We start from the raw sequence: 12,120 nt of genomic DNA on the forward strand, positions 1-12,120 counted from the left end.
ACTATGAGCTATAATTTTTACAAATAATCAGTGAAGTTTGGTTCACTTCTGCAGCTCATAGTAAGTCTGACTTTAATAGCTGGATGCTGGATGCAATCTGAGTGGGTTGAGTGAAGTTTTGGGGATCTATTTACAGAAAAGATTTTGGTGACTATTGAAGTCTGTGAGCAATGAGTCCAAACGTGTCCTGGCTGATCGACTACGTCTATGGAAAACTGTGTTTTTGTGATTTTTTTTCCGCTGAACCATTCTTTTAACACATAGCAGTTAATATATGAGACACGAACTGACCTGCAGTAAGAGGGAGAAGTGTTTGATGGCTTCATCGTAGAGCCCGTTGCCGATCAGAACGTATCCTATGGCTGTAAACCCGACAAACAGCCACATTTTAATGACACGTCACTCACTGTTTATACACACTTTCCTGCGAGAGAGCAGTTAAAGAGTAGGAAGGCCGTACCGAGCTCTTCGTTGGTGTTGTGGTCATCGACAGGGAACGGAAAGCGACGCTGCTCCACAAACAGCCTGGCCTGGCTCTGCAAAGACAGACACAAACAGCCACTCCATCAGCCATGTGCACTGGACGCCCCTAATGACGGTCATTTATGCTCTGTTTCAGTACATGGCTAAAGCTGCTGCAGCAGTTTTGGAAAACAGCAATGAGGAGAACAGTCATCTACTGTTTTATTCATGCGTTCCACTACTTTTGAGTACCTAAGACTTTGGTTAACCCATTTCAAGCACCAAAACAAACCACCTATATGAGTAAAACCATGTTTTCACAAGCAATATTCAGATTTTCGAAAACCGGATTTCAATTTTTTTCAGCTTTAGGGCCGAATTCTGTCTTTACACAGTGCTCCAGGTCAAAAAGGCCTCGCTACAGAGAGAGCTGAGATTGTTCTGAACATTTTGATATGTAACTTGTGGGTATCATGCTGTATGCAAGTGCCTTTAAAGCTGAATTTAAGAATATATGTAAAAATTAAGAAAATGCCCCCAGAGAGTTTACTTAACTGGGTTTATACAGGAACTCCAGCTCATTGCTAGGGTGTTGTTAGGTGGTTGCTATGGTAATCCAGATAGTTGCTATGATGTTGCTATGCAGTTGCTGTGGTATCCCAGGTGGTTGCAAACGGTTGCTAGGTTGCTGCTATGGTATTCCAGATAGTTGCTATGATGTTGCTAAGCAGTTGCTATGGTATCCCAGGTGGTTGCAAGGGGTTGCTAGGTTGTTGCTATGGTATTCCAGATAGTTGCTATGATGTTGCTAAGCAGATGCTATGGCATCCCAGGTGGTTGCAAGGGGTTGCTAGGTTGTTGCTATGGTATTCCAGATATTTGCTATGATGTTGCTATGGTATCCCAGGTGGTTGCAAATGGTTGCTAGGTTGCTGCTATGGTATTCCAGATAATTGCTATGATGTTGCTAAACAGTTGCTATGGTATCCCAGGTGGTTGAAAGGGGTTGCTAGGTTGTTGCTATGGTATCTTAGGAGGTATTGTTTTAAAACATCAGTGGAATTCCCCTTTAACCTGATAAGCTGGGCCTGACTGGAATGCAGAGCGTTAAATACTGTAACACTTACCAGAATCTTCTCTGCATTCAGAGAGAAAACCGACTCGCACGGCGGACTGCTGCCCTCCTCACAGTCAGGGTCCTCCAGCTGGAGCACAGCAGTTTCTGAAAAAAAGACCACAATATAAAGGTCTGAACACTCAAGTAGTCGTTTGTTACGTTGGTATTCGGTTCTCTATTTAGTGCTTTCAGAGGCTTCTTCTCTTTTAGGTCACAAAAACTGTGGCCTAAAGTAAATTTCATCAGAAAATGCGTTTAAACAGAAGAGCTATTTTTAATATATGGAAAATTTTTAAAGAAATTAATTATAGCTGGTTTGGATGAATGCATCATAAATTCATATATCCCAGCCATCTATGGCACCTCGTCTCAGGCAGCTACAAACTGCACTGCTTTCCAGGTAACTAGGGCTGAACGATTAATCGTTTTATATTGAAATCGCAGTTTGGGAGAGCGCAATTTTCAGATCGCAAGAGCTGCAATTTTAAAAATTATAGCCCAAATTATCAACAACGTTGTCTTAATTTTTAAGAGGGGAAATTTGACTTTATAGCACAGAGCTTCTGAACTGCCTCTAGATGAGTTAGACCAATCAGAGGCAACCAAACCCCCATGTGTTGTGACATCACAACCAGAACTTACTGGCAGTTTGGCTCACTGCATTCAGGAGTCAAACCTCAAACAGAAAACGTGGATATTCTGATCTTCATGGCAAAAAAAACAGGCCTGAACTTCAGTTTATAGAAAATAATCACAGTTTAAGTCGCAGGATTTATCAGAAAAATTGCAATTAGATATTTTCCCCAAATCGTTCAGCTTTAGTAGCCACTCAATCTAAAAGAGTGAAGATGCCTAAGTAACGATGTGTGGGGGAGCTGTAACCCCTTAAATGGCCAGGGCCCACCAGCAGGCTGAAAGTTTATTACACACTGCTATAACCTAAGAATAGCTCAGCCTGTTTGCATTGAAGCCCCTGTAGTTACTGAATAATAAGCCTTAGTATGTAATAAGCCTAGGATTTTAAGAGGTTTAATTTAATTAGAAGACATGAAAACCGCTCTGGCAATAGGAGGCTGGCGTACAATGGAGGCTCCGTCATGTAGCTGCTTCTGGAGATGAATATTCCTCCTTTTCATTTCTAATCAAACTCATTTATAGAAGGCTTAAAACCAGAGGTGGGGAACACAGTCCTCGACTGCTGGATTCCTGCACAGTTTGGTGATCTTCCTGCTCCAGCACACCTAATGAGCTCAATTACCAGGTTTAGCTGATGTGCCAGACCAGGGGCCAAACTGTGCTGGACTCCGGCCCGCAGTTCCCCAGCCCTGGTTTAAAACTTCACAGCTTCATAGCCGACCTGTTTATTGTGATGGATTCACAATCACAAGTTTTAACCAACTCACAAGTTGCAAGTAACGCCACACAAAGTTAGTACAGCGCAGGAGCTGCTCTGCTACTACCACACCAACATCATCATCACATTTTATTAAATGATTATTATTTTAAATATAGTTTACAAAAAGGCTGAAGAATTATTTTTATATCAAAATCACAAGAGAGCGCAATTTTCAAATCGCAAGAGCTGCAACTTTTTTAAATGATAACCTCATAATCAAAAACTTTAGTTTTAGGAGGGGAAATTTAATCTAATTACACAGAGTTGTATAACGCCTGTAGATAAGTTAGACCAATCAGAGGCAACCAAACCTCCATGTGTTGTGACATCACAACCACAACTTGCTGGCTTTCTGTCACACTATATTAAGGGGTCAAGTCTCACGCCAGAAAAAGTGGATATTCTGATCTTACTGGTTAAAAAAAGGCCTGAACCTCAATTTATGGAAAATAATCACAATTTAAATCGCAGCTGCAATATTAATCAGAAAAATCGCAATATATAGTATAGTTTATATATATATATATATATATACACATATACATATAAATATATATAATGTCTACGTTTGCAATGGAGACACTGTGACCCCCAGTTCTTATGACCACCATTGTAGATTCAAGACTCAGGAAGTTTCTCTATAATGCACCATTTCACATCAAGCTGAATGAGTCTGTTTACATCTCTCCAACCAAATTACCCTGAATATTTTTAGAATATTTTTAGAATCTGTGGAATTTCCCTTCAAGCAGACGGAAATAAGCAAACAGAACCCACCTCTGCTTACTAAAGCTTCCTCATTCTCCTCATTGTAATGTGTTTAGAAGTGCAATCAAAGTTCATATCGTCATACTTTTATAAAATCTGAAGCTCTACTTTGCATGGCTGCTTGTTTGTCACTGGGCTGAACTGATTTCAGACTCAAAAAGTACAGCATGGCCACAATATGAAATAAGCCTAAGCAGATAAAAGTAACCAAGGGGCTGGAGCTTATAAGACTGACCCTCGACATTAAGGAAACTTCAAAGGGGGATGCCACCATTTGTTTTGTTTTTTTTTCAAAATTTTTGAATGATTCAGTGGTTGAGACGTAAACAGTCATTCAGGGTGGTCTGAAGTGAAATGGTTCATTGTAGAGAAACGTATAGACTCTGATTTCTTTACAGTGGTGGTGATAGGAACCAGGGGTCACAATAGCAGCAGTGTAAATATGGCCATTTTGTTTACTATCCAAAACCACCAGTGAACCTACATGTTTCCTGAGTTTTTAGATGTAACATTGATGATGGTAAAACAGACATAAATCCAAAACTATAAGCTTTCTTTGGGGACTATTTTGCCTTACGCTTATCCCTCCACCAAGAATGCATTAAATGCATTTTAGGCCAAAACAAGGTCTCAGACGACACTGTGTTCAGTATCTTCAGACGTCTGGTTCCTATCACCACCACTGTAAACAATTCTGATTCAGTAAGTTTCTCTAGAAGGGAGCATTTCACACCAAACCTCTCTGAATGACTTTGATTACGTCTTAACCACTTATTTATGTGTGAATTTTGAGAAAGTCGGTAGAATTTCCCTTTACGTAAACTTTAATGTGGAAAGGTGGAAAGGACGCCGCTGCGCCTTCTTTAATAGGCAACTGAGAGAGTGTTTATGTTCATATCGAAAGCCTCTGCCTGCGTGAACCTGAACTACGCTTAGGAGCGAATTTATGGAAAAAAACGAGGACAAATGTGACAAGTGGCTTCAGTCCACACCGCCTGAGGAGCTGCATCAACCAGGAGCCGGAAACGTGAAACATGAATTAGAAGCAGAAGCGAGTTAGGAGGACGTGGCAGAACTGAATGAGTGGAGGATTAAAAAGCCCCTCTTACCGCAGTCCGCTGCGTACTCCTCCCACTCGGACGGCGGGCCGCAGCCGTGCTCGCTGAGCTCGCTCTCGGAGAAAGTGAGCGCGGAGAAAAACTCGGTGGAAAAAATTGCTCGGCACAAGTACAGCAGCGACAGCGCTACCACAACAGCCCTGCCAGCAGGTGCCATGTTTCTGAGGCCACTCGCTCAGGTAAGGTGGCGGTGGCGGCTTGGTATTGTAGTTCCGAGGCGCCGCTTGTCTGTAGTGGCGCTGCTAGAAGAGGAAGGCGAGGAAAACTACAATTCCCAGACGTAAGCGCGCTCGAATCCGCAGGATGTCCCGGATGTAGAACGTTTGAACGCCTATGGCCGGCAAACGCTGTCAAACGCAGAGCGGCCAAATATAGAATGGCAGAATTAGCTTTTAAATGTATTGAATGTAACGAAGACGCCAGCGAATTACACCGAGATTACAGTAACGGGATACTGAAGATAACGATATGTGTGAGTAATGTGTTAGTATGGACTCTTTAGTCACCAAATGTGCAGTATAGACGCTATATGTGTGTGTTTTGAGGCTAACGTTGCTAACCTACTGCTGAATGTTACTAACAGCAGCAGCCCGCAGTGTCAGTGACAGTTAGGCTGTGTTACGGTGGGCTTATCAGTTTATTTCAGATTTTCTTCACGATTAAAAACCTTTAAGATGTGAACAGTGTAAGTCCGAGTGGTCTGACCACACTAGAGAAATTCAGAGTCAGAATCAGTCACAGTGCTGGTGATGGGAACCAGACCTCTAAGGTTTAATGCCTCTAAAAGCTCCCTCAGTTAGGAGTAAATGCCTATGAATGTGCTGTCTGATGCCTGAGACATTTATAACATTATTATAACACACCATAACATTAAAACCACCTCCTTGTATCCACACTCATTGTCCCTTTGTACACACCAGCAGCACTGCTGTGTCTGATCCACTCACACCAGCACAGCACACACTAACACACCACCACCACCACGTCAGTGTCACTGCAGTGCTGAGAATGATCCACCGCCCAAATAGTACCTGCTCTGTGATGGTCCTGTGGGGGTCTTGACCATTGTAGAGCAGGGTAAAACTCGGATAACCTATAACATTAAGATTATAACGATAACAGTATCTTAATCATTCATTTACAGTAGAATAAGAGCAACATAACACTAGCATGTTACAGTGCAGCAGTTCTTCCAGAATTTTGTGGTTTCATTTGACTGGAAAAGGTGCTGAAGTTCTTTGTTAATTCATTTTTCATTATAGAAATCATGCGCGAAGCCTGTGGACAAGTACATCGAATATGATCCCGTCATTATTCTGATAGACGCCATATTATGCAAGATCCAGGCTTTCAGGCATATTCTGTTCAACACGGAAATCAACGTAAGTCCCCTTTTAGAGTTGATAATAAGATTATCATTTTTGTTATTTCCAGAAGACTCAGTGCGACATGTTGTATTGTATCACACTGTATCGTTGTCTTGTGGCTATGTGGTCATGTTAGCATGGGGCTGACGTTGGCTAGTGGCTAGTGTCTAGTGCATCATCAGTGCATCACTTTAAAGCAGAGTTGAAATGGATCAAATGAGTCAAAAATATTGTACTTTTATAAGGTTGAATGCTCTAATGAGCTGAATATTCTAGCCAAATAATCTAATAATAAAAATAATAATAAGATAACATGTAATAATGTAATCTTATTAACAGAAGGCACGTTTTCAGGCACTCCTGTATGTATGAATGTATGTACTGAATCAAGACACTAGCATATAGTATTGAACCATGGCTACATTCGGAGTTGGTGTGTTTTTTCCTCTCTCTCTTTTTCCAGATCCACTGGAAGTTGTGTATCTTCTGTCTGTTGTGTGAGGCGTATCTGAGGTGGTCCCAGCTCCAGGGTTCAGAAGTGACCAGTGATCCTGCTGACATCATCAGATACACTAAAGAATGGGACTTTTATGGGATGTTTGCTCTGGCAGCTCTCGGTAACCACACACTGCTTGGTGCACAACATAAACATAACAACTGAAAGGCTCATGTTATTTGATCATCCTCCGGGATGATAAAACATACACTGATCAGTCATAACATCATGACCACCTCCTTGTTTCTATGCTGATTGACCATTTTATCAGCTCCACTTACTATATAGGTGCACTTTGTAGTTCTACAGTTACAGACTGTAGTCCATCTGTTTCTCTGTATACTTTGTTAGCCCCCTTTTACCCTGTTCTTCAGTGGTCAGGACCCCCACAGGACCCTCACAGAGCAGGTACTATTTGGGTGGTGGATCATTCTCAGCACTGCAGTAACACTGATGTGACACTGCTGTGTCTGATCCACTCAGACCAGCACAACACACACTAACACACCACCACCACGTCGGTGTTACTGCAGTGTGAGGTGAGTGTATGATGATGTAGGCATGCAGTTAGCGTGATGCTAATTAGCGGAGCGTAAGCTTCCATTACTTGTTAGGTGTATTAGATCCGCAGCTCCAGTGTAGTGTCGCAGGACAGACTTCCGCCTGTTGTCAGAGAGTTTGGTGCGTTTCGTGGCTTGACATGGCCAAGAATTGCTTACTTGGACAGAAAAGACATGCAAAAAGATGTAATGCTGTGAAGCCCATCGACTTTGCTTCACCTGAAAGGCTTGTTGTCACGGCCTGCAGAGCAACTGCTTGTAAAAGTTTTCAGTCCCACCAGATTGAAAAAACCCGACGCATGGAGCACAGATGTGCTGAGAGCCAGTCAGAGTGGAACTGATAACACCCCTGCAGTTGGGGCCACTTTAGCGTAATGTAGCTATCAGATGCTCCATGTTTGTGTGGGCGGAGCGTCTGAGCCTGAGGCTCCATTGTAAACGTAAAGAAGATCATTTCAGACCTCAAACATTTGTATGGTGGCTGACGAGACCCAATGCACAGTACAATGAAAAATGTGACGCAAACCCAAAAAACACTTTCATTAACACACCTGAGCTACATTTCACAAACACATGGCATATAATGAAAACACACGCAGCTTCAGAACTGCTGTAAAACCACAACACAGCAGAAATGTTTCTGGAAGACTCTCAAAGCGTATTGATAATATGCATTTTTGATCATTTATTTATTTTATTTTGTTGTTTTTATTTTATCCATTCTTTTAATTATGATTCCTTGTTTGGAGTGTTTATTCTTGCTTTTATTTGTTTTTTTTTAAATGACTTTATTCTTTTATTTATATGACTTTCACCTGTTTATGCCCCCTGGATTAAGTGGTTGTCAGCTATTGTTGCTTTGTTCTTGTGCACATTAATTTTTAATTATTATTAATATAGGCCTTTTTGTTATTACTTTTATTTGTTGGTTTTTTATATTTTCGTTTGTTTTGTTTTTTTTTGTTTTTTTTTGTTTGTTTTTTTACCATTTTTACTCTTCTTTCTCTGTTGTTTTTACTGTAAAGCACTTTGGGCTACATTTTAATGTATGAAAGGTGCTATATAAAGACTACTACTATATTATTATTATTATTAGTATTAGTATTATTAGTCATAATAGTAATATTAAAGATATTGGAATATCTGTGATGGAAATAATGTTATTACATCCAATTAATTGTGTTTTTATGTATGTGTGTCTCGTCAGAGTTGGCGGTGTACTGTGTAGGTGTGCTGGCGGTGCTGTGGCCGGTGCAGTGGCTGTATGGCTGCTCGGTGAAGTTGGCTCCTCTGCTGAAGGCCCTGCTGCTGTCCTGCTATGGGAAGGTGCTGCTGATTCCTGCAGTGATCTGGGAACATGATTATTCTCCTCTGTGCTTCAAACTCATCAGACTGTTCGTCCTCACCTCCAACACGCAGGCCATACGGGGTAAACGTGCACCTTAAACACAGACACAGAACTTAAACACAGGGCATATGAGGTTCACCCGCACACATAAACAGAGGAGGGGATACATGAATATATTGTTATGGGTTATCTGAACACGAGCGGCTGTGTATATCTCCAGCACGCAGGCCATTTAAGGTAAACACACACCCTGACAGATCACATATCTCCAACACACAGGCCACACAGGGTAAACACAGGCATACAGAGCTATACAGGGCTAAACTCTCATAAGGCGACTGAGAATAATAGTAGCCGTCATGAAGCCTTGTTCATACTTTTGCCCCTGTTTATAGGTAACAGTGTGTTCCACAGTGTCACAAACCACATAGGCAAGTCTATTAGAGATTACTGAATAACTTAATACACTGAGGCAAGTGTTACTAATTGATGTAGAGTCGTATGCATATGTTTGGGCACCCCTGGACAAATGGCATGTTTTGGTAAAATGAATTAACACAAATAAATAGAATACAGAGAACATGCTTCTGCACATCTTAGTGCACTGTTTATTAACATATTGGGAGGAGAAATAGAACACGAAGTGTGGCCTGAGCAAATGTTATGGGACATTGTATATTTCAAATATGCTAAATTCAGCAAATACATAGATGTTGTGTACTAATTTGTGGTTTTTGTGCCATATTTATTTTTTAAATCAACAGACATGTTGTACAACACCTTTTTCCCCCTACCCGTAAGCATCCCATAACGTCCCATCCCACCCAACCACCCCTACTGAGCTGAGACAGTGAGGTCCAAAAATCTGAGACCACTGGTGAAAGTGCTTCTATTTTGCATTCCTTTCAAATTGAATACAATGTTTTTCATTACACATTATATTATCAGCATAACAATTTGGGCAAAAAGCAGAGTCTTTGAATGTTTACATGAATTTCAGAATTTTTTTTTTTTAGTACTTAGTTTGTCCCCCTTTTGTTTTAATGATCTCTGATGAGCAGATCAGATCCACCTGAGAGTCGTCTAAACATGAGCTTTAATGGAAGGAATAAGAAAAATAAATGTATATTTTTTTTGTATAAAAAGGCCTTAATGTGGTCAGTTTCACAAGTGTGCTTAAATTTGAATCGTGACCTAGAAAGAGTGCAGAACGTTGAATATTTCTTCTTAAGGTAACACTTTATTTGGATAGTCCACTTTAAATGCTTTGACACTTTAGATACTTCATTTGCTTTCAAGTAACATTCAATTAAATATCTACTAAATTGACCACAGTTGTCTTTAACTCTAAACCTGGCTCTAATCCCAACCCTAACCTTAACCTCAACCCAAAACCTAAACCCAACCCTCACCCCACCACTGTTTAGGATCAACTGAGTTTCAACAGACAGTTTGTTAACAATTTGAACATCTGTAGATGATCTATAGGGGACTGTAGTGGACTATCCAAATAAAATGAGACCTAGGTTTTATATAAACCTGCTAACATAACCATGTGATTTGACCAGGGGTGCAGCATTTACACACAACCGCACATAAGTTTTCCATCGTTACATTAGCCTTGTAGCTCCAGCGTAAAACTAAAGACGTAAACCCAACGTGTCTTGGCTGATGGACTACTTTTTGGGGAAGGGGGTAAACTCTGTAAATATTTGCTCTAAATGAACGTGTAATCCTTTACCTCCTGTGTTCCAGTGATTCTGAACTGCAGCAGAAGACTGTCTGTCTTGGCCGTGTTTGGAGGGCTGCTGTTAGAGATGTGTGTGTCTGACGGTTTACAGAAGCTGCAGCTGAACTCACACGACTACCTGCCTGACCTCTACACCTGAACTGAAACCTGTCACGCAGGTTCTGCAGCTTGTTGGTGGCAGCTGAGGACCACTCGCCATCTCCTGAGCCGTTTTACTGGGCTTCAGCAGTGAGGTGTGGGATTGTGTCCTCTGTCAGAAACGATGTGCCTCTTGCCCATTAGGCATGTCTACCTCAGGGAGAGATTACTGACTGGGAGAGTGTTGCCAGTGCCTAAGGGCCCTCTGACTGCCAGGGGCTGGCAAGGGCTCAAATTTTGGGATAATCCATTGTGGACATGAACTTCAGATAAATGACTCGCCATTGAATATGTCTGACTAAACGGATGAAATAAAATGGAGAAATGTTGTTCACTCTCAGGCTGCTCAGTATTGATTATCTTATTGATTTATTGGAGTTGCCACTCAAATGGGATGGTTTAGATGGTGTGTGATGCTCGATGGGTCTAGGAATTCATCTGTTTTTGCGTTTGGTTTAAGAGTAAAAGAGAGGAAATCATGTTTGTTTTTAGACTTACAAATTGTACAAATAATTACCTGTTACAGTGTAGACCGCAGGGAGCCAGTTGCCCCTGGGTTACTAAGCAATACCTGCTGCTGGACAAAGCACAAGTAATTTCACCAACAATGAAACTGGCTTATTGGTCAAGTTATAGAGTCTGTTTAAAGCAACACTGATGGATAAACATCTTAACAGCTTAAATAAATAGAAAAAACAGTCATTATGGGCTGTTTCAGGAGGACAGCACTCACTACACTCTTAAAAAAGATGGTTCTTCAGTGAAGACAATGGTTCTATATAGAACCACGAATACTCAAAGAACAATTTGCATGATTAAAGGGTTCTTTGAATCCTGAAATGGTTCTTCAGATTGATAAAAAATGTGCTATAGATGGTTTTATATGGAGCTTTCTTGAAAAGGCTTCTATATTTGTTACAATGTCAAGCCTGTAATAATAGAAGTAGCATCATGTGAGAAGTGAAGGAAAAAGTATTTTTAAAAGGGAATTTCACCAATATTTTAGAATTCCTGCATGATTAAGTGGTTAAGATGTACAAAAAGGCCATTCAGAGTGGTTTGGTGTGAAATGGTGGAACTCGGAGTCAGAATTGTTCACACTGGTGCTGATAGGAACCAGACGTCTGAGGAGTTTAATGCTTCTAAAAGCATCTCTCAGAGGAAATTATTACATTAAATGGTTCTTAATTCGCTGCGTGACGCCAGTGTTTTATGATAGTTTTATGATACGCTTTAAACCAAAGTTGTCTTTTTTCAAAAATCTATTTACATGCAGGGCGTTGTGAGGCAAAAAGATTCCTGAAAAAATTCATTTCGTTCAGATTTACCACTATTTTACCATCATCAACATCACATATAAAAGCTCTGAAGACACACGGACGTTCACTAGTCATTCTGGATAGTAAATAAAATGGCTATATTTGTGTTGTAGACATGGTGACCCCTGATTCCTATCAGCACCACTGTAAAGAAATCTAAGACATGAAGTTTCTTACAATTAACCATTTCACACCAAATGACTCTGAATGACTTTGTTTACACCTCACTGATTGAATTGTGCAGAAATTTTGAAAAATGGGTGTAATTCCACTTTTAATTG

General features: G+C 40.7%; 2 protein-coding genes across 2 annotated transcripts in view; one reads left to right on the top strand and one right to left on the bottom strand.

Annotated features, from left to right (window-relative positions):
• The window catches only part of ttc13 (tetratricopeptide repeat domain 13), a 31,391-nt gene extending 26,373 nt beyond the window's left edge, over positions 1-5,018 (bottom strand). The window contains exons 1-4 of the mRNA XM_036581261.1: positions 4,853-5,018; positions 1,590-1,684; positions 461-536; positions 292-362 (exon numbers count right to left, since the gene is read on the bottom strand). Coding sequence (XP_036437154.1) covers positions 292-362; positions 461-536; positions 1,590-1,684; positions 4,853-5,018 — 408 coding nt within the window. The remainder of the gene's footprint in view (positions 1-291; positions 363-460; positions 537-1,589; positions 1,685-4,852) is intronic.
• Positions 4,892-10,860, top strand: arv1 (ARV1 homolog, fatty acid homeostasis modulator). The gene is made up of 5 exons (XM_036581264.1): positions 4,892-5,333; positions 6,124-6,243; positions 6,692-6,845; positions 8,492-8,713; positions 10,388-10,860. Exons 1-5 carry the CDS (start codon positions 5,238-5,240, stop codon positions 10,519-10,521), a joined length of 726 nt encoding a protein of 241 aa, XP_036437157.1. The 5' UTR covers positions 4,892-5,237; the 3' UTR covers positions 10,522-10,860.
• Positions 10,861-12,120: the final 1,260 nt, after the last annotated feature.

The sequence above is a fragment of the Colossoma macropomum genome, unplaced genomic scaffold (assembly GCF_904425465.1).
Source record: "Colossoma macropomum unplaced genomic scaffold, Colossoma_macropomum, whole genome shotgun sequence".
NCBI classification, from domain to species: Eukaryota; Metazoa; Chordata; class Actinopteri; order Characiformes; family Serrasalmidae; genus Colossoma; species Colossoma macropomum.